The sequence below is a fragment of the Hyperoodon ampullatus genome, assembly GCF_949752795.1.
Source record: "Hyperoodon ampullatus genome assembly, chromosome: 4".
Classification (NCBI taxonomy): domain Eukaryota; kingdom Metazoa; phylum Chordata; class Mammalia; order Artiodactyla; family Ziphiidae; genus Hyperoodon; species Hyperoodon ampullatus.
In genome coordinates, this window is record NC_136917.1 from 111,756,452 (window position 1) to 111,775,028 (window position 18,577).

General features: G+C 35.7%; 1 protein-coding gene across 2 annotated transcripts in view; it reads right to left on the bottom strand.

The window, feature by feature from the left end:
* Positions 1-18,577, bottom strand: part of MSH3 (mutS homolog 3) — a gene marked incomplete at both ends in the record, with an annotated part of 183,814 nt that overhangs the window by 67,954 nt on the left and 97,283 nt on the right. For both annotated transcript variants that reach the window (XM_079703083.1, XM_079703084.1), the window contains 4 exons: positions 3,677-3,793; positions 6,403-6,467; positions 12,448-12,616; positions 13,343-13,530. In XM_079703083.1, coding sequence (XP_079559209.1) covers positions 3,677-3,793; positions 6,403-6,467; positions 12,448-12,616; positions 13,343-13,530 — 539 coding nt within the window. The remainder of the gene's footprint in view (positions 1-3,676; positions 3,794-6,402; positions 6,468-12,447; positions 12,617-13,342; positions 13,531-18,577) is intronic.

Consider the following 18,577-nt stretch of genomic DNA (forward strand, 5'->3'; position numbering starts at 1 on the left):
CTGGGTTTATGTCATAACAACGTGCAACTTTATCACTAAGCCACCAAACAACTTCACCTAACCACTGTGATTTAATCTCTGGTCAAAAGATATTGCTGGGTCCATGGGAAGCAGATTAAGACACTTGTGTTCTAAAGCTGTTATGACAGTTTACCATCAGATGTTTACTATCAAATATTGCTCAATGATATCTGAAGTTAATAAAAAAGGAGACTATTTTATTTTTTATTTGCAAATGAATTTCTAAAATAATCAAATGACTGTGTGAGAGGTATTATAATTCAATTTTTAAAGAATCTGCAATTGAGATTATTCAATATCCACAGCCCATCTTCTAGAACACAAAAGAAGAAACAGTTTTTTGAGAGAGGGTTCTATTCACTCACAGACTTTCTTACAGCCTTGATTTCTTACGATATTTTGATAAAAAGTAATGTGACTAATGGACCACTGTTACTATCTCAGTAAAAGACAAAAACACTTTGTATAGCTGGTATTCAATCCTCTGGTGTCACGTTCAATGAGGTTAATCATTTCTGAAATGACATTATATTCACACCATCTGGCACCTCAATAAACAGTATGCCATAACAATCAATGCTGTTCTCAAGTTGGGGCTCTAGTTGCAAATGCTGTAGCTAAATTTCAGCCAATACTCTTTTTTAAGATAAAAAATTTAACAAATTTTTCTCATTTTGAAAGTAATATATGTATATTATAGAAACTTTTGATATCATGTATCTGCAAAGTACATTAAATTTCCAGTAACCTCAACATCCAGAATTAAATCACTTAATATTTGAGATGATACACACCCACCCACCCACCCACACTTCTCCAAAGATATACAAATGGCCAATAAGCATATTAATCATAATAGCACATATATTTAATCTTTTAAAATACAAAGATTTGTATGCTGTGCATGTAAGTGAATTTATACATACAGAATTAGCATCACATTTTGATACTTTCCATCCTTTTTTCGCTTAGCAATATATCATGAGTATCATATTCTTCTGTGATGTTTTATTTAATGTTAGCTCACACCCAACTACAGCAAAGGTGTGGTACAATGGAAGCAGGATTTTCCTGGGTTAATGGGGTAGAATGGCCCAGCAGAGGGCTGACACAGTGAGAACGGTGAGGTGTGAGAAGAGGACAGGAGAGGGAGGGGCAAATCAAAGAGACATTTCAAAGAGAAAAAAGACAAACAGGAGTTTGATAACAGATAAAGAGACAAAAAGAAAGAATCCAGATGCCGCCAAAATCTTTAGCCTGGAAGACCTGAACTTTCTTTATTCTAGAATCGGGACAGGGGGAACATAACCCAGACCTATAAAATCATGTACGGTATGAAGAGAGTGAAGAGGAACAACCTCACCAAATCCCAGGACCCTAGGACATGGCGCTCGAAGTTTGAAAGGGGAAATGTGAGTCCAATTTTCATGTTCCCAGTGATATTACTAAGGGAAAAGTCAGGAAAACTGAGAGACTCAAGGGCCCTAAAAACCCTTAACATGGGTAATTGAAAGTAAATTGGAAAAAGGAATTTCAGACCAAATTTCCATCCCTGAATTCAAGACTCTGAGACAAGATAACCTCAAAAGATTCCGGATAAGTACACTGGAATTGAGATAGGCTGGGACCTGGGACCCTTTGTTGCAGTGCTGCAATGCTTACACCTGGACAAACCTCTCCTCGAGCAACAAAATACAAAGGAACTATATGGGACTAAAAATAACTGCTCACATGCCCAGGTGGGGCAAATTCTGGACAAAAGATACAAAGAGACCAAAAAACCCAACTGTTACTTTTGAAGAGCCCCAAGCAAAAGCACGGGGTCAGGAGCAAAAGCAGGGTGCTGCACATGCCCCCAGCTCACAACATCACCTAAGGGGTGGGCAAGCCACCTAAGCCACGCCTCCAACCTGACCCCTGGACACACCCCGACCCTCACCCCGTATAAGGAACCAGCCTGGCCTCCCTGAGCAAGCAAGGGAACCTGTTGCTTGTTCTCATTCCCCCCTGCTGCAGCAGGGGCCCCAATAAAGCCTTGCCTGAACTTCTTGTCAGGCCTCTGATCAATTTCTATTGATTAAGGAGGCCAAAAACCCTGGTCGGTAACAAAATCTCTTTCTGATCCTATAATTCAAAACTCTGCTGGGCAAGAAGAGATGGTACCAATTTACTACCTTTTAAAAACTCACATATTATCTTTTTTGTTCCTTTTTTTTCACTTGTCAGATTGGTTAATTTAAATGGAATAAAGCTCCCTGAAGACTTCACTGAATACTGTTCAAGTTTTTAAAGAGAAAGACTAAGAGATTTCTGTTTAGACTGATGCCCATGGATTGACTCATCATGGGTGGGCTCTACAGCCTGATGCTAAGGGGCACACACCCTACCACCAGATACCCTGGGTTGCCTCTGGGCTCCAATCCTTACCCTTGTTGTGAGCAACTTATTTTTCATTTCTGCATCTCACTTTATTCATCTGTAAATTGGGGATGATAATAATATTTCACTAATAGGGCTCTTGTGAGGAATAATGAGCTAACATATATAAAGTGTTTAGATGCGTGGTGGTCTGGAGCCAGCTCCCATGGACTCTTGAAACTCAGCTGTCCACATCTCTTCCCAGTCCAGTCCAGCAGGAGATTGCAATCAGTCCAGGTGGGAGTAGTGACACAACAGAAATCAAACACACACTACTACTCTTCCAGAGAGTTGGCTGTTAACCATTTACCAGCACACCAGCAAATTAAATTAAATATGAGCATGTGACTATTAATAAATCCAGAATGAGACATTCTTTGAGACAAAGGCAAGGACTCTTCGAAAAAAAAAATCTCATAAAAATCCAAAAAGGTAGGGGCCTATTCTAGATTCAAATACACTAAAGAAACATAATAACCAAATGCAACATGTGAAAGTTTTTTAAATATGGGGGGAGGGGGACTCAGATATAGAGAACAGACTTGTTGCCAAGGGGGAGGGAGGTGGGGGAAATTTTCAAATTTTCAAATTTACAAATTTTCAAATTAAAAGTTTGGGGGACGGGCTTCCCTGGTGGCGCAGTGGTTGAGAGTCCGCCTGCCGATGCAGGGGACGTGCGTTCGTGCCCCGGTCTGGGAAGATCCCACATGCCGCGGAGCGGCTGGGCCCGTAAGCCATGGCCGCTGAGCCTGCGCGTCCGGAGCCTGTGCTCCGCAACAGGAGACGCCACAACAGTGAGAGGCCCACGTACAGCAAAAAAAAAAAAAAAAAAAAGTTTGGGGGAAAAGGTAAAGGATGTAAAAATATAAGAAAAAAATTAAATGGCGATAATAAAAACAAAATAACTAACCCATACTTGTCCAACTCTGAAAATGTTAAGCCTATAATTATATAAGAAAAGTAAACAAAGTCCAAGGTAGAATTTCAAAGTGACGCTACTAAACATCCTTAGCAACAAAATGTTAGTTCAGTAACAATAAAGTATATTTGGTTTCTTACTAAAGACTAAAATGAGCTTACATTTCAATGGATTAAAAATAAAATCAGAGAACACATGTACTCAACTATTTTATGGCAGGTCACAAGCAGTAATCTCTACTTTTCTTTCTGATGGAAAGATTTTCCGGTCTATTTCTCATAGCAAAAAGTCAGATTATATTTTTCATTGTAAACTCACTCTAGAAAATCAAGCCATTCAGCACTGCAGTCAAGGACTAGCTGCTCCCGGAGCTGATTCAGATGTCTGTAGTTTTCTACAATAAAAGGAGAGTGAAAGCGGCTCACAGCTTTTGTGCTGGAAGAGAAGAAAAAACATAAATAGGAAATCAAGGTTACTAAGAAATCAGTAATGCCATCACTTCAGAAAATTAAAGTACTTATTTATTATTCTCTGATGAACGTTGAAAGTAAATAGCTGTAAATACAGAACATTCTTCAATTATGATCCTGAACTTTACCGACTCCAAAGATCTTTGTTGTAAATAAAATACTTGAAGTTCACAGGACTTTGTTCAGGAAGCTTTTAAAATTCATTTCAAGTTATATCCATATGGCAAAGTCAAAGTTTAGAATTTCTGCTTCATAAGAGCTTTTTTCTTTAAATTATACTAAATGAAAATGCTTGCTTTATTAAAAAAAGATCAGATACAAATATAACAAAGGAAGTCCTAACAAAGCAGGGAGTTGGACATATTGGTGAGGGTGGTATTATTTTTTATATTTTATTTATTTATTTATTTATTTGCGGTACGCGGGCCTCTCACTGTTGTGGCCTCTCCCGTTGCGGAGCACAGGCTCCGGACGCGCAGGCTCAGTGGCCATGGCTCACAGGCCCAGCCGCTCCACGGCATGTGGGATCTTCCTGGACCGGGGCACGAACCCGTGTCCCCTGCATCAGCAGGCAGACTCTCAACCACTGCGCCACCAGGGAAGCCCTATTTTTTATATTTTATACTTTTTTGTATGATTAAAGTATTTCAGTGAAAAAAAAGCATTACAAAGAATAGTAATGTATTAATTCAGGAGGCAGTCAAAGAAGAGTTATTCATGATCTAACTATAGATTCACAGTGACCCTGGATGGGAAGAAATATCATGTACTCCTCTTTTGGGCTTGCATATAATCTCTGCTTCTTCCTCAAGAAGCTGCAGAACACAATGGGGGATGCTATGGGTCCCCAGTCAGAGAATACAGACGAAGGCTTCAACTCTGTCACTTACTTGCTAGCTATGTGACTTTGGGCCAATAAAACTGACTTTCTCTAAACTAAAAACTTTCCTCATCTATCAAATAGGTATAATAATAATATCTACCTTATAGGTACTGTTGAGAGGATGAGATAGTGCTTAGCAGAGTACCTGTGTCATTAGTACTCAATGTTAGGAGTTCCATGGTGGTGGTGATTACTGCTATTGATGCTATTACTATGATGGGAACTTTAAGAAGAAAAGGTCAAGATTGAGTGATAGGCAGGTGATGACAGTGTATCCTGATCTTTGTTTACACCCTCACTCCTGTAACATGCTGTCACAATTACCTTTAATTTGGCAAGTTATTGGATTATAAGTGAGCCTTTCACATTAGAAATCTGACTTGATATTCTAACCTATTCAAGGTTCTGACAGCTAAACAACAGATAAAAAATAACAGTGAAACTTCCCCCAAACCATCTTATTTATTCATTCAATTTACATCATTGAAATGTTCAAAAGACGCTGGCACTGATTTATGCCTTGCTTATTGCTTTTAAAGTATGTCATCTAGATTTCTATGCAAACATATTTATCATAGTTCTCTTCTGACAAAACTCATTTAGTGAGACATTTTAGTGATGGTTCTAGATACACTAACATAATTTCTAGTAATTTCTCTTCACAAAGCATATTACCATTCATTAGCTGTAGCACAGGACAAAAATAGATAAAGAATGCCTGCAAAATGAGGAAACATTCCCTAAAGTCAATAATACCCAAAATTCAATTATAGCTTCTGGTAACATAGGAAAAAAAAAAAGGATGGTATTAGAGGTAAAGAAACCCATGACTGTGCCTTCAGGATCCTTTGATAGTGGCCATGGAAAATAAATAGTTTTCTTTTTTAATTAAAATAATAATTAAAATTAATAATCATTCACACATCACGTCAAAATAATGTTAAAATTTCCTTCCATTCTTAACATAGAGTTCCTTCATACCATCACCAGCAACTAGTCCCCTACTACCTTAGGCAAATATAGTATTTTCATCTCAAGTTCATGCAAACATATTAACAGTAGTAATAAATATTTCACAAACGATGCTACTCACAAGAGGAAATACACTTCTCTAAAACCACTTTAAGAGTCCCCTCTTGGGGATTAATGCCTAACCAAGGAGAAAAGGCAGGGTCTCAACGTGGTTCTCTAATTTTGTTTCTGATTAATTATTTTCATCAATTCATGGTATAACTTAAAAAAAAAAAGAACATGTAAAGAACTATTATAACTATGTGCCATGGAAAGCAAGCTCAGTGAGGCACAAAATGAAATGTCAGCTTCTTAAAAGAAATGTCAGGTATAGCATTCATCAAGAAGTTCAAGCAACCAAATTAATCTTATAATTGAAGGTTCTGCAACTTTCTTTTTCCATGTGTTTAAAATGTTCTCTGAGGAATAAGAATAAAACAGTAGTTCACAAACAAGAAAACAAGTGTACACAAATAAGATACCCTTTGGAAAAAATGTTTTAAAATCCATGATAAAAAGAGTTTAAGATAATTATTTATCTAGTTAAAAGTTCCATAAATAAACTGAAGGGCCAAACTTGCTTTTAATGTCACGGATGTGGTTATTAACATATCAGAAGCATGCCGGTAAACACGTCATAATTCCCATTAATAAGAAAAAACACGTATTTTTAAACTTACCTTCCAACCTTAACCCAATCAGTTGGTATACAAGATACAGCAGAATTCTTTACCTCAATCATAAACTAAAATAAATACAAATAAAGGTTAGATATTTAAATGATTAACCATTATATTTTTAAATCTTTTAAATCTTCCTCAAAATTGTTCTATAATAGCAGAAAATAAATGTAATGATTGTAATTCAAAAAAAGAACTGTGCTATAATAGTGTAGCAAATATTAATCTAAACATTCCAAATAAATCCAGTATTGTTACTGGGAGAGTTCATATATGTCTGTACAACCAAATATTACTAATTAGGGTTTCAATACTTGGGATAAAGTACAATTTGTATTCAGCAAAAAGGTTGTAATAAAGGATATAACTTGGAGCTTTAATGTTTGTAACACTGTTATGTTCATACTACGAATGGTGATTTTTCTTTAATGACCTTTTTCATTTATTACTACCCACTTATCTTAAGAATTCTATTAGTCAGTAATAAGATTAAATTTCTAAGTACATAAAAATTTAAAATATTTGATTATTAGATGTTATATCAGTTTGAGATATGGTCAGTCCCTAATTCTGAACAGAAGAGGATTCATCGTAATAGTTTTTATCCAAGAAACCTAAGTCCTCTAAAAGTATCCTCAGACAAAGCACGTAACTTCCTCAGCAATTAAGGGAGGAAGGGATTTCTTCACGAGTGTCTTCTTTAGGTTTTCATTTATATGAACCATATCTTTATAGATCCAACTGTACTCTACAAGCTTTTCTGAAATCATCCAGGAAGTAAATGAAATCACTACTTCAATCACACCTTCCATTTTTAGCACTAGTTATATATCATCTCTTCTTCCTGTTCAATTTCCTGTATTATTGCAATGAAATTTAATGTTTTATTTAAATAAATAAACAAATAAAAAATACACTTATTTTGTATGGGATGGGACTCAGAAGCTCTGCGGCAGCCACTAATTTTGAGATGGCTACAGGAACTTTGTCACATGTTTTACAACATTTCAGGTATTTATAATATGCATATTATTAATAGTATCAGCCTGGGACTTCCCTGGTGGTCCAGTTGTGGAGAGTCTGACTTCTAATGCAGGGGATGCAGGTTCGATCCCTGGTCAGGGAACTAAGACCCCACATGCCGCTGGGCAACTAAGCCCGTGTGCGACAACTACTGAGCTCGTGTGCTTCAACTAGAGCCCACGCGCTGCAAACTACAGAGCCCATGCACTCTGGAGCCCGCATGCCACAACCAGAGAGAGAAAACCCACGCTCCAAAACTAGAGAAAAACCCACGCACCACAACAAAGAGCCTGCATGCTGCAACTAAGACCTGACGCAGCCAAAAAAAAAAAGTATCAGCCTGGCTTTTGAGTTTACTTTTCTATTAATAGAAACATTGTAGCTTTTACATTAATTATAATAGGAATTAATGATTAATTTTAAGAATTTTCATCCTTAGCACAAAGATTTTGTAACTAATGCTGTCCTCTTTTATAGAGGGAATTAATACAATTTCAAATCTGATATATCCAGTTAAAGAGTTAAGAGTGAAGAGTCTTTAAAAGTCCCCTTTTGGCTAAAAAAAAAGTAACTAAGGGGGCTTCCCTGGTGGAGCAGTGGTTGAGAATCTGCCTGCTAAGGCAGGGGACATGGGTTCAAGCCCTGGTCTGGGAGGATCCCACATGCCGTGGAGCAAATAGGCCCATGAGCCACAACTACAGAGCCTGCGCATCTGGAGCCTGTGCTCCGCAACTAGAGAGGCCGTGATAGTGAGAGGCCCGTGCACTGCGATGAAGAGTGGCCCCCGCTTGCCACAACTAGAGAAAGCCCTCGCACAGAAACGAAGACCCAACACAGACAAAATAAATAAATAAATCAAATACTTTGCAACAACTTTCAGATTACCTTATTAAAAAAAAAAAGTAACTAAGGACAAAAATTCACAAAATAAATATCACTGATGAGAAATCACTCCAAGAGTAGGCTAAAAAATTCTGCTTAAATATTATTTTGAAATGTTCTATGAGAAAACATATTGGTCTTTTTAAAAAATAATTGTGGGAGGAGCTATGTCAAAGGCAAACAGCAAAATTCAGGACCACATTAGATCACTAATATTTGGGAAGGACGTGTGTAACACAGAGCTCCATAGGAATTACTGCCTAAGGATGGTGGAAATTTTGAAAAGAAGCTACAACTGCCTCAGTGAGGTCTCTGGGCAGCCAGCTAGGATAGTGTACTTAAGTTATTCACCATAACTCTGCAGCATGGCAGCTCTGGATTCAGATCCATGCAGCTCTGGATTCAGATCCATGCCTTATACTCATTACCAACTGCCACTGGTCAGTGGCAAACTGCTCCCTTTGGAGCACCTTGGGAATAGTCTGGACCATAACTGTTCAATCTGTAAGTATCCAGGGTCTATTCTAAGGACCACAGTTCCTCAAGCAAGCCATTTATAGAGCCAATACAGGATGGAAAACAGAGTGAGAATCAGGAAAGCTACGTGGACCTCCCGCTTGTTAAACCCCTGGGGTCACTTCCTCAGGTGCTGGTCCTGTGTGTCATCTTCTTTTCAGCCTGTGTTTCTCCTCAGAGTTGTCATCAACTAGAAAGTTTTTTTCTGTTCTACACTAGCTATGGAATAGGAAATTTTCTATTTCATGAACATTCTAAGAATGAGAAGACAGGCCTTTTTTTTAGAGACTTTATTGTTAAAGAAAAGGAAACTAACAAAAATTGGAAATTAACATATATTTCAGAAATCTTAGAGAGTTCTCATAGCAACTTCCCTTACTCTATAGTTCATGACTGTGTTTCTTAGGTGTTGATGCTAGAAGTCTGTCCAGATTCATTTTAACAATCCCTCATATTCTTCTGCTGGGATCCAGTTCTGTCCTGGTTAAATGTCAGATATTGTTACTCAGTATTGTTACTCAAATTGTTACTCAGATATTGTTACAGCCCGTAGAATCACTGGACTGGCATCATTGTTAAGTTTGCTGAAATTCTTATCACACTCCAGAAACTGCTCTCTGTTTTCTCCAAGCCCACACTTCACCCATTCCTATTCTCCCCACTGTCTTTCCCACTATGTCTTAGGAATTTGCAAATACTTTTTATTTAGATGTAAAATATAACAGAGATTACTTTCCACGTCTTAAACATGTTAAGCAGATATTTGGATACGCTGCATGCTGTGAATTAATAAAATTTTTTCTAAAGATTTTCCACTAATATTTCTTTCCTTTTCCTTAAGAAAACTACTAATCAATACTGCCTCAAGTCTAAATATCCCCCCATGCCTATTCCATATCTGATTCAAGGTTAAGAGACAATTCTCTCCACACATAAAACATGAAAGAGGCTGCCACAGAAGCAATGAACTAACTATGTAAAGCTATGTAAATTTCTGCTTTCATTATTTTCTTTCCAGGATTTTCTTTCTTTCACTATTTTCTAAACCAATACTTTCAGAGTCAGACACAATAATTCACCATAGTCAATAAGGCTTAGTATTCTAATGAGTACATAAAAACTGGGAACAAAGGTGAAAAAAATGAATGGTGCCAAAAGTAACACTGACTTGACAGTCTATCTATTTTTACTAATATTAACAAGATCCATGTACCACATAGGGCTGCTATAACAGGTTTTTAAAAATATATTACAAAGTTAAATGTATGGAAATAAAATTTCAGACAGAACCGAAGGGTATAAAATAAGAAGCACATATATATAAAACAAGGGTTTTCCTTCTTTCCTCCTTCACTTCTCAGAGGTAATCATATTTGATAGAGTCTGTTCTTATTCCTTTGAGTATCTCTAAATTTGCTTATAACTTCAGTATAAATATTTAAACAGAATTTGATTATAACAATGCTATTTAGAATTCATTTGGTGTTTGAATGAACAGAATCACTAATTCCCAAAAAATGTTATAAAAGTGATTCTGTATTGATGTACTACTAAGATTCTACAGGTTAAAAAAAAAAACCAACAAGAATCCATCCTATTGTTAAAAACTAAGAAATTTCTTGCCTCAAACTTATCAACTTAACTTAGTAAAGGTTAAAAATAATAATTTACCTTCCTTGTTAATCCTTTGTAATCCAATTACTTAATCTCCATGCTGCGCTTTTTCTTAAATTCAATGTTATACTGACACAAAATAACTAATCTACTATCCCTTATGAATTCCTAATCAGTTTTCCCCATTTTTACTTTAAAACTGCCAAATGAATCCATGGCTGTCTTCCAATGCCTTAAGCTTTATTTAAGTCTGAGCTCTAAAATGTCTGGATTTTATCAAATAAAATCTATGATGTTGATAATCCTTTGTATTAATATTTGTGAGTTGAGTGAAATAACGACATGGTATAAAGATTGGAGGCAGACCTGGGCTGGAAATGAGCTTCTAACTTGGGTAACTTATCTCACTATACTATGCCAAGTCTCAGTTTCCTTTCCTGCAAAACTGGAATAATCCCTTTCTGTGTTGTTACAAGGATTAATAATATATGCAAAGCACTTAGCACCATTCTGAACATTAACATGTGCTTGACAAATGGTAACTATATTACTATTATTATTATTATTATTGTTATATGAATAATATGTGCATAGTGCTTTCCGATTAGAAAATACTTTCATGTATTTTAACTCAATTGGTCTTCACAGTAGTCTCACTACAGAGGTGACTCTTCCATGGTCATGTAGCATGTAAGTGGTAGAACTGGCAGCTTTCCCCACTGTAATACCAGGTAACCACTTTCCTACTAAACATCTTTTATTAACGTATCAAGCAATTTTGATCATCTCATTTTCAACAAATAGAACAGAACAGTGGCACTGAGATCACTTGTCAGTTTGCAAGGTCATAATTATATAGTGAAACCAAGAGATACAATTAAGTATTTGGTATTTGCCTGTTCAGGGAAGAGTGAGAAGTAAGTATACGTAGGGTGAAGTCATTTTTCTGTTATACAGAGCTCTATGTGGAATGCATAATGAAATGTCTGCCTTAGTATAATATCTAAATTTTGTCTAGAAGACAGGCTGACTTAATCACTGGTCTGTTACATTAATAAACATTTTAATAAAGATTATAATTTACTGTAGAATTTCTTAATTCAAGTAATCAAACAAATCAACACTTTTGGCTAAATACAGCAGTCCAAATATTTTAAAAACATTTGAAATTATGCTTTTCCCCACTAGAAAAATATCTATTTTTTAAAATTCTGAATAAAATATTCATCCTATAGAAATTATTCACAAATTCCCTAATTTGCTATTTTAACAAAGTAGAATTTTTCAGATTCCCTCAGTTGGAATCTTTATATTTTATTAAGCATAAGATGTAGAAGTAGCAACACCTCAAGACTTAGAATAGGACCGACAGATATAAGTACACTTTAAAAAGCGTACTTATTCCTGGTTCTCATTCAGATACTAATATCAAACTTTAAACAGAAATACACATACCAAAAAACACATTCTAGACAGCACCATAATCTTATGGAAGATCCACTAAATGTAGGTTTTTGCTATAGTTTTGTTTTTCTGTTCTTTTAGCAGCTATACTGCTTCAAAAGGAAGCCTTGCCATTTAATCACTTTGTGATCCAATTAGTGTAGGTTATTCACTACATTAGGTGGTTTGTATCATTTCATCATCTGCAGACCAGGAGTCAAAGACTAACTTCTCTCTCTTGGATTTAGGGTAAATGAAGTCTTGAAAGTTATTATTTACGATAGTCAAGGTTCTCTATAATTTCAATAGATAATATTAAAACACATGTAACATTAAGTTCCATGGTTTTACCGAGACTAAAGTAAATAAGCAAACCAAATACTGTTATTAAAAGAAAATTCTTATCAAAACAAGCTATTACAATATATTTCCAAGAAACAAAACAGAAAATCTGAAAAAAAAGAAAACAATAATTCTTTCATCTATCCTCAGATTTTTATTTACATTTTAAAATATCCTTTCCAATTGAGGAAAACTAATGTAAAAGAAAAGTATGTTTGATACTACCTCCTGTCCTGATACTGTCACATATTGTGCAGAAGGATTTTTTAGTATTTTTCGTATTTCTTGCAAATGTGTTTGAATCTTGTCAGTAACTTCCTGAATTTCGTCCTTCCTCTTTTTTATTAAAGGGAAGTGAGAAAGGTCTTTGAATAATTCAGTTTTATCCCCAATCCTAAAAAAATGAGAAAATGCAAATACATATATTAAAGCATATTACTTATACCAATTAACAATTATTTTTCAAAACATAATGAAAGACCAAAGGGTGGGAAGTCAGGAGAACAAGATTTTAATTCCAGCTCTTCCACTAAATATTTATGGGTGAGTTTCTTAATTTCTTTGAAGACAGACAAACTTACCCTAACATTATTTTCGTTTTGCAAGTTCATGATTGCCATGGTGAAACCAAGAGATGAAATTCAACATTTGTTGTATATTCAGAAAATAAACACTAATGTAAATACTGTCAAATCTTTTTTCTTATACTTAGAGTTCTTTGTGGGATAAATTGTAAAATGACTACTCCTTAGAGGATAACTTTGCTTCTGCAGTTTCTGAATATAAAGCAGAGGATCTCTGGATATCTAGCAAATAAGCACAAGATGCCATCTGCTATCTATTTTTGGATTAATAAACTGCTACTACTTGCTAGGCCTGGACTTTATCTTTTCATCACCTGATACGTGGAGAAGTACCACATTTGTTCTGTGTGACGGAACTGCCTAAACACTAAGTGTTATTTCTAGCTGTAATATAGAGCCTTTAGTATCTGATCACATTTCTAGTTTTACATGCAACTTCTTTCATTACTTCTATAGAAGCTTAAGTATCCACATATCAAATGGCAAATACATTACTTTCACTGCTAGAAAGGAAGAACTAAGGGTCTGCTACTTACTTGGCAGCTTGTTCGTTGAGAATCTTTAAGTAATGCTCCACTGGACTGAGGAGTTCAGGAATTTCTGAAATAAATGTCTGGAGCAACTCTGACTGAACATGGGAATTAACAGCAGGTATTAGTGCTTGAAATTCTGACTTCAGGTGGTACAGGGTTTTGACAATCAGGAAGAACTCTTGCGTAGAACACTGAAAATAGAAATATTTTTTCTAAATAGCATAACATATGTGAAAATGAAATTTAGTTCGTGGTCGTTTTAAAGGTAGAATCAGAATAAAAGAAAATTTTAATTTACTGTATAAATTAGTTAATTGAAATAAAGTTTTTGTTGATATGTCCTAAATGTTAATAGTTTAAGTACTTTATAATATATTCAAGCTATAAAGAAAATAATTTGAGTCAAGGATAGGAAAGCCAATACTTGTTCAGTATTTTTTCATTTTAAAATATGTTGACCATATAACAAAAATACAGTAAACAATGTCGCAAATATAAAGAATAATTCTGAGAAAATATCTGCAAAACATTTAAGAGATAAAGGGCAAAATTCTCTCAAGTATATGAGGTTTTACAAATTGACATGGAAAAGATGAATAATCCAAATAATAGTGGCTAAACGAACAGAATATGAAGCTCATAGAAAAAAATGTCCAATAAGCACATGATTAATGTCACACATAATTAGGATAAGCAAATTAAAATGACAAGATAGCATTTTTCACTCATCAGAATGTCAAAGATTTTAAAGTATGATAATAGCTAAGTAACAGAGTGTGAAAAATGACACTTCTATATACTACTAGTAGAGGCATAACTTTCTTGAAGAGCAATGTGGCATATATTTAAAATAAAAAGTGTATATACCCTTTGACTAAATAATTCCATTTTAAAGAATTTAACTAAAATTATTTTTCACAAGTAGTAAAAAAAACTGTGTATCTGAATCTTTATAGTAGCACTGTTGGTAATAATATTAAAAAGATGAATAAGAAACAAGTATTCAGCAATTGAGATATTAGGAAAAACTCATTCAATGTGATACTATAAAACAGTTAAAAAAACTTAGACATCTGTAAATACTGATGTGCAGGTTGATATGGAACTCTGTAGTTTCAACATATTAAATATACATAGTATATGTTTACACTATATACCACATATGTATTTACACAGTAAAATTTCATTTGTGATTCTTTAAACTATATATATTATTCTACAGAAATAAAAGTATAAATTGAAAATTTCTGGGAAGTACACATGTAACTTTCTCTAGTTACCTCTGGGTAGTCGATATGCAGGAGGGTGGTAAAGGGAGACTTTTACTCTTTATTTTACACTCCTGTATACTGTTGTATGTAATTTTGTAACATGAACGTGAATAATTTTTTCAGGGGTGTATAGTTGTTTTACAATGTTGTGTTACTTTCTACTGTACAGTGAATTGGAGTTCCCTGTGCTACATATCAGGCTCTCATTAGTTATCTATTTTATACATATTAGTGTACGTATGTCAAACCCAGTCTTCCAATTCATCCCACCACCACCCCCGCCACTTTCCCCCCTTGGTGTCCATACATTTGTTCTCTATATCTGTGTCTCTATTTCTGCATTGCAAACTCTTTATCTGTACCATTTTTCTAGATTCCACATATATGCGTTAATATACAATATTTATTTTTCTCTTTCTGACTTACTTCACTCTGTATGACAGTCTGCAGGTCCATCCACGTCTCTACAAATGACCCAATTTTGTTCCTTTTTCTGTCTGAGTAATATTCCATTGTATATGTGTACCACATCTTCTTTATCCATTTGTCTATCGATTGGCGTTTTGGTTGCTTCCATGACCTGGCCGTTATAAATAGTGTTGCAATGAACACTGAGGTGCATGTGTCTTTTTGAATTATGGTTTTCTATGGGTATATGCCCAGCAGTAGGATTGTTGGGTCATACGGTAATTCTATTTTTAGTTTTTTAAGGAACCTCCATACTGTTCTCCATAGTGGCTGTATCAATTTACATTCCCACCAACAATGCAGGAGGGTTCCCTTTTCTCCACACCCTCTCCAGCATTTATTGTTTGTAGATTTTCTGATGATGTCGATTCTAACTAGTGTGAGGTATTACCTCATTGTAGCTTTGATTTGCATTTCTCTAATAATTAGTGATGTTGCGCAGCTTTTCATGTGCCTCTTGGCCATCTGTATGTCTTCTTTGGAGAAATGTCTATTTACGTCTTCTGCCCATTTTTGGATTCGGTTGTTTATTTTTTTGATGTTGAGCTGCATGAGCTGTTTATATATTTTGGAGATTAATCCTTTGTCCGTTGATTTGTTTGCAAATATTTTCTCCCATTCTGAGGGCTGTCTTTTCGTCTTGTTTATAGGTTCGTTTGCTGTGCAAAAACTTTTTTTTTTTTTTTTTTTTTTTTTTTTTGCGGTACGTGGGCCTCTTACTGTTGTGGCCTCTCCCATTGCGGAGCACAGGCTCCGGACGCACAGGCCCAGCGGCCATGGCTCTTGGGCCCAGCCGTGCCGCGGCATGTGGGATCCTCCCGGACCGGGGCACGAACCCGCGTCCCCTGCATTGGCAGGCGGACTCTCAACCACTGCACCACCAGGGAAGCCCTGCAAAAACTTTTAAGTTTCATTATATCCCATTTGTTTATTTTTGTTTTTATTTCCATTACTCTGGGAGGTGGGTCAGAAAAGATCCAGCTGTGATTTATGTCAGAGTGTTCTTCCCACGTTTTCCTCCAAGAGTTTTACAGTGTCCGGTCTTACATTTAAGTTTTAATCCATTTTGAGTTTATTTTTGTGTATGGTGTTACGGGAGTGTTCTAATTTCACTGTTTTACATGTAGCTGTCCAGTTTTCCCAGCACCACTTATTGAAGAGACTGTTTTTTTCTCCATTGTATATCCTTGCCTCCTTTGTCAGAGATAAGTTGACCATCGGTGCATGGGTTTATCTCTGGGCTTTCTATGCAGTTCGATTGATCTATATTTGTTTTTGTGCCAGTATCATATTGTCTTGATTACTGTAGCTTTGTAGTATAGTCTGAAGCCAGGGAGTCTGATTCCTCCAGCTCTGTTTTTTTTCTCAAGATCACTTTGGCTATTCGGGGTCTTTTGTGTTTCCATAGAAATTGTAAGATTTTTTGTTCTACTTCTGTGAAAAATACCATTGGTATTTTGATAGGGATTGCACTGAATCTGTGAATTGCTTTTAGTAGTACAGTCATTTTCACAATATTGATTCTTCCAATCCAAGAACATGATATATCTCTCCACCTGTTTGTGTCATCTTTGATTTCTTTCATCAGTGTTACAGTTTTCTGAATATAGGTCTTTTATCTCCTTAGGTAGGTTTATTCCTAGGTATTTTATTCTTTTTGTTGTAATGGTGAATGGGATTGTTTTCTTAAATTCTCTTTCAAATTTTTCCTTGTTAATATATAGGAATGCAAGAGATTTCTGTGCATTAATTTTATATCCTGCAACTTTACCAAATTCACTGATTAGCTCTACTAGTTTTCCAGTGGCATCTTTAGGATTTTCTATGTATAGTATCATGTCATCTGAAAACAGTGACAGTTTTACTTCTTCTTTTCTAATTTATATTCCTTTTATTTCTTTTTCTTCTCTGATTGCCATGGGTAGGACTTCCAAAACTAAGTTGAGTAAGAGTAGCGAGAGTGAACATCCTTGTCTTGTTCCTGATCTTAGAGGAAATGCTTTCAGTTTTTCACCATTGAGAATGATGTTTGCTGTGGGTTTGTTGTATATGGCCTTTATTATGTTGAGGTAGGTTCCCTCAATGCCCACTTTCTGGAGAGTTTTTATCATAAATGTGTGTTGAATTTTGTCAAAAGCTTTTTCTGAATCTACTGAGATGATCATATGGTTTTTATTCTTCAATTTGTTAACACTGTGTATCACATTAACTAATTTGCATATATTGAAGAAGGCTTGCATCCCTGGGATCCTTTTAATGTGTTGTTGGATTCTGTCTGCTAGTATTTTATTGAGGATTTTTGCATCCATATTCATCAATGATATTGGTGTGTAATTTTCTTTTTTTGGTCATATCTTTGTCTGATTTTGGTATCAGGGTGATGGTGGCCTCATAGAAAGAGTGTGGGAGTGTTCCTTCCTCTGCAATTTTTTGGAAGAGTTTAAGAAGGATGGGTGTTAGCTCGTCTCTAAATGTTTGATAGAATTCACCTGTGAAGCCATCTGGTCCTGGACTTTTGTTTGCTGGAAGATTTTTAATCACAGTTTCAATTTCATTACTTGTGATTGGTCTGTTCATATTTTCTGTTTCTTCTTGGTTCACTCTTGGAAGATTATACTTTTCTAAGAATTTGTCCATTTCTTCCAGGTTGTCCATTTTATTGGCATAGAGTTGCTTGTAGTAGTCTCTTAGGATGCTTTGTATTTCTGCGGTATATGTCTTGACTTCTTTTTCATTTCTAATTTTGTAGATTTAGTCCTCTCCCTCTTTTTCTTGATGAGTCTGGCTAAAGGTTTATCAATTTTGTTTATCTTCTCAAAGAACCAACTTTTAGGGCTTCCCTGGTGGTGCAGTGGTGGAGAGTCCGCCTGCCGATGCAGGTGACAAGGGTTTGTGCCCAGGTGCGGGAAGATCCCACATGCCACGGAACAGCTGGGCCTGTGAGCCATGGCCGCTGAGCCTGCGCATCCGGAGCCTGTGCTCTGCAACAGGAGAGGCCACAGCAGTGAGAGGCCCGCATACCACACACACAAAAAAAGAAAAAACCAACTTCTAGTTTTATTGATCTTTGCTATTGTTTTCTTTGTCTCTATTTCATTTATTTCTGCTCTGATCTTTGTGATTTCTTTCCTTCTACTAACTTGAGGTTTTTTTATTCTTCTTTCTCTAGTTCCTTTAGGTGTAAAGTTAGATTTTTTATTTGAAATTTTTCTTGTTTCTTAAGGGAGGATTGTATCGCTATAAACTTCCCTGTTAGAACTGCTTTTGCTGCATCCCATAGGCTTTGGATCGTTATATTTTCGTTGTCATTTCTCTCTAGGTATTTTTTGATTTCCTCTTTGATTTCTTCAGTGATCTCTTTGTTATTTAGTAGCATATTGTTTGGCCTCCATGTGTTTGCATTTTGCATGGTTTTTTACCTGTAATTTATTTCTAATCTCATTGCACTGTGGTCAGAAAAGATGCTTGATATGATTTCAATTTTCTTAAATTCACGGAG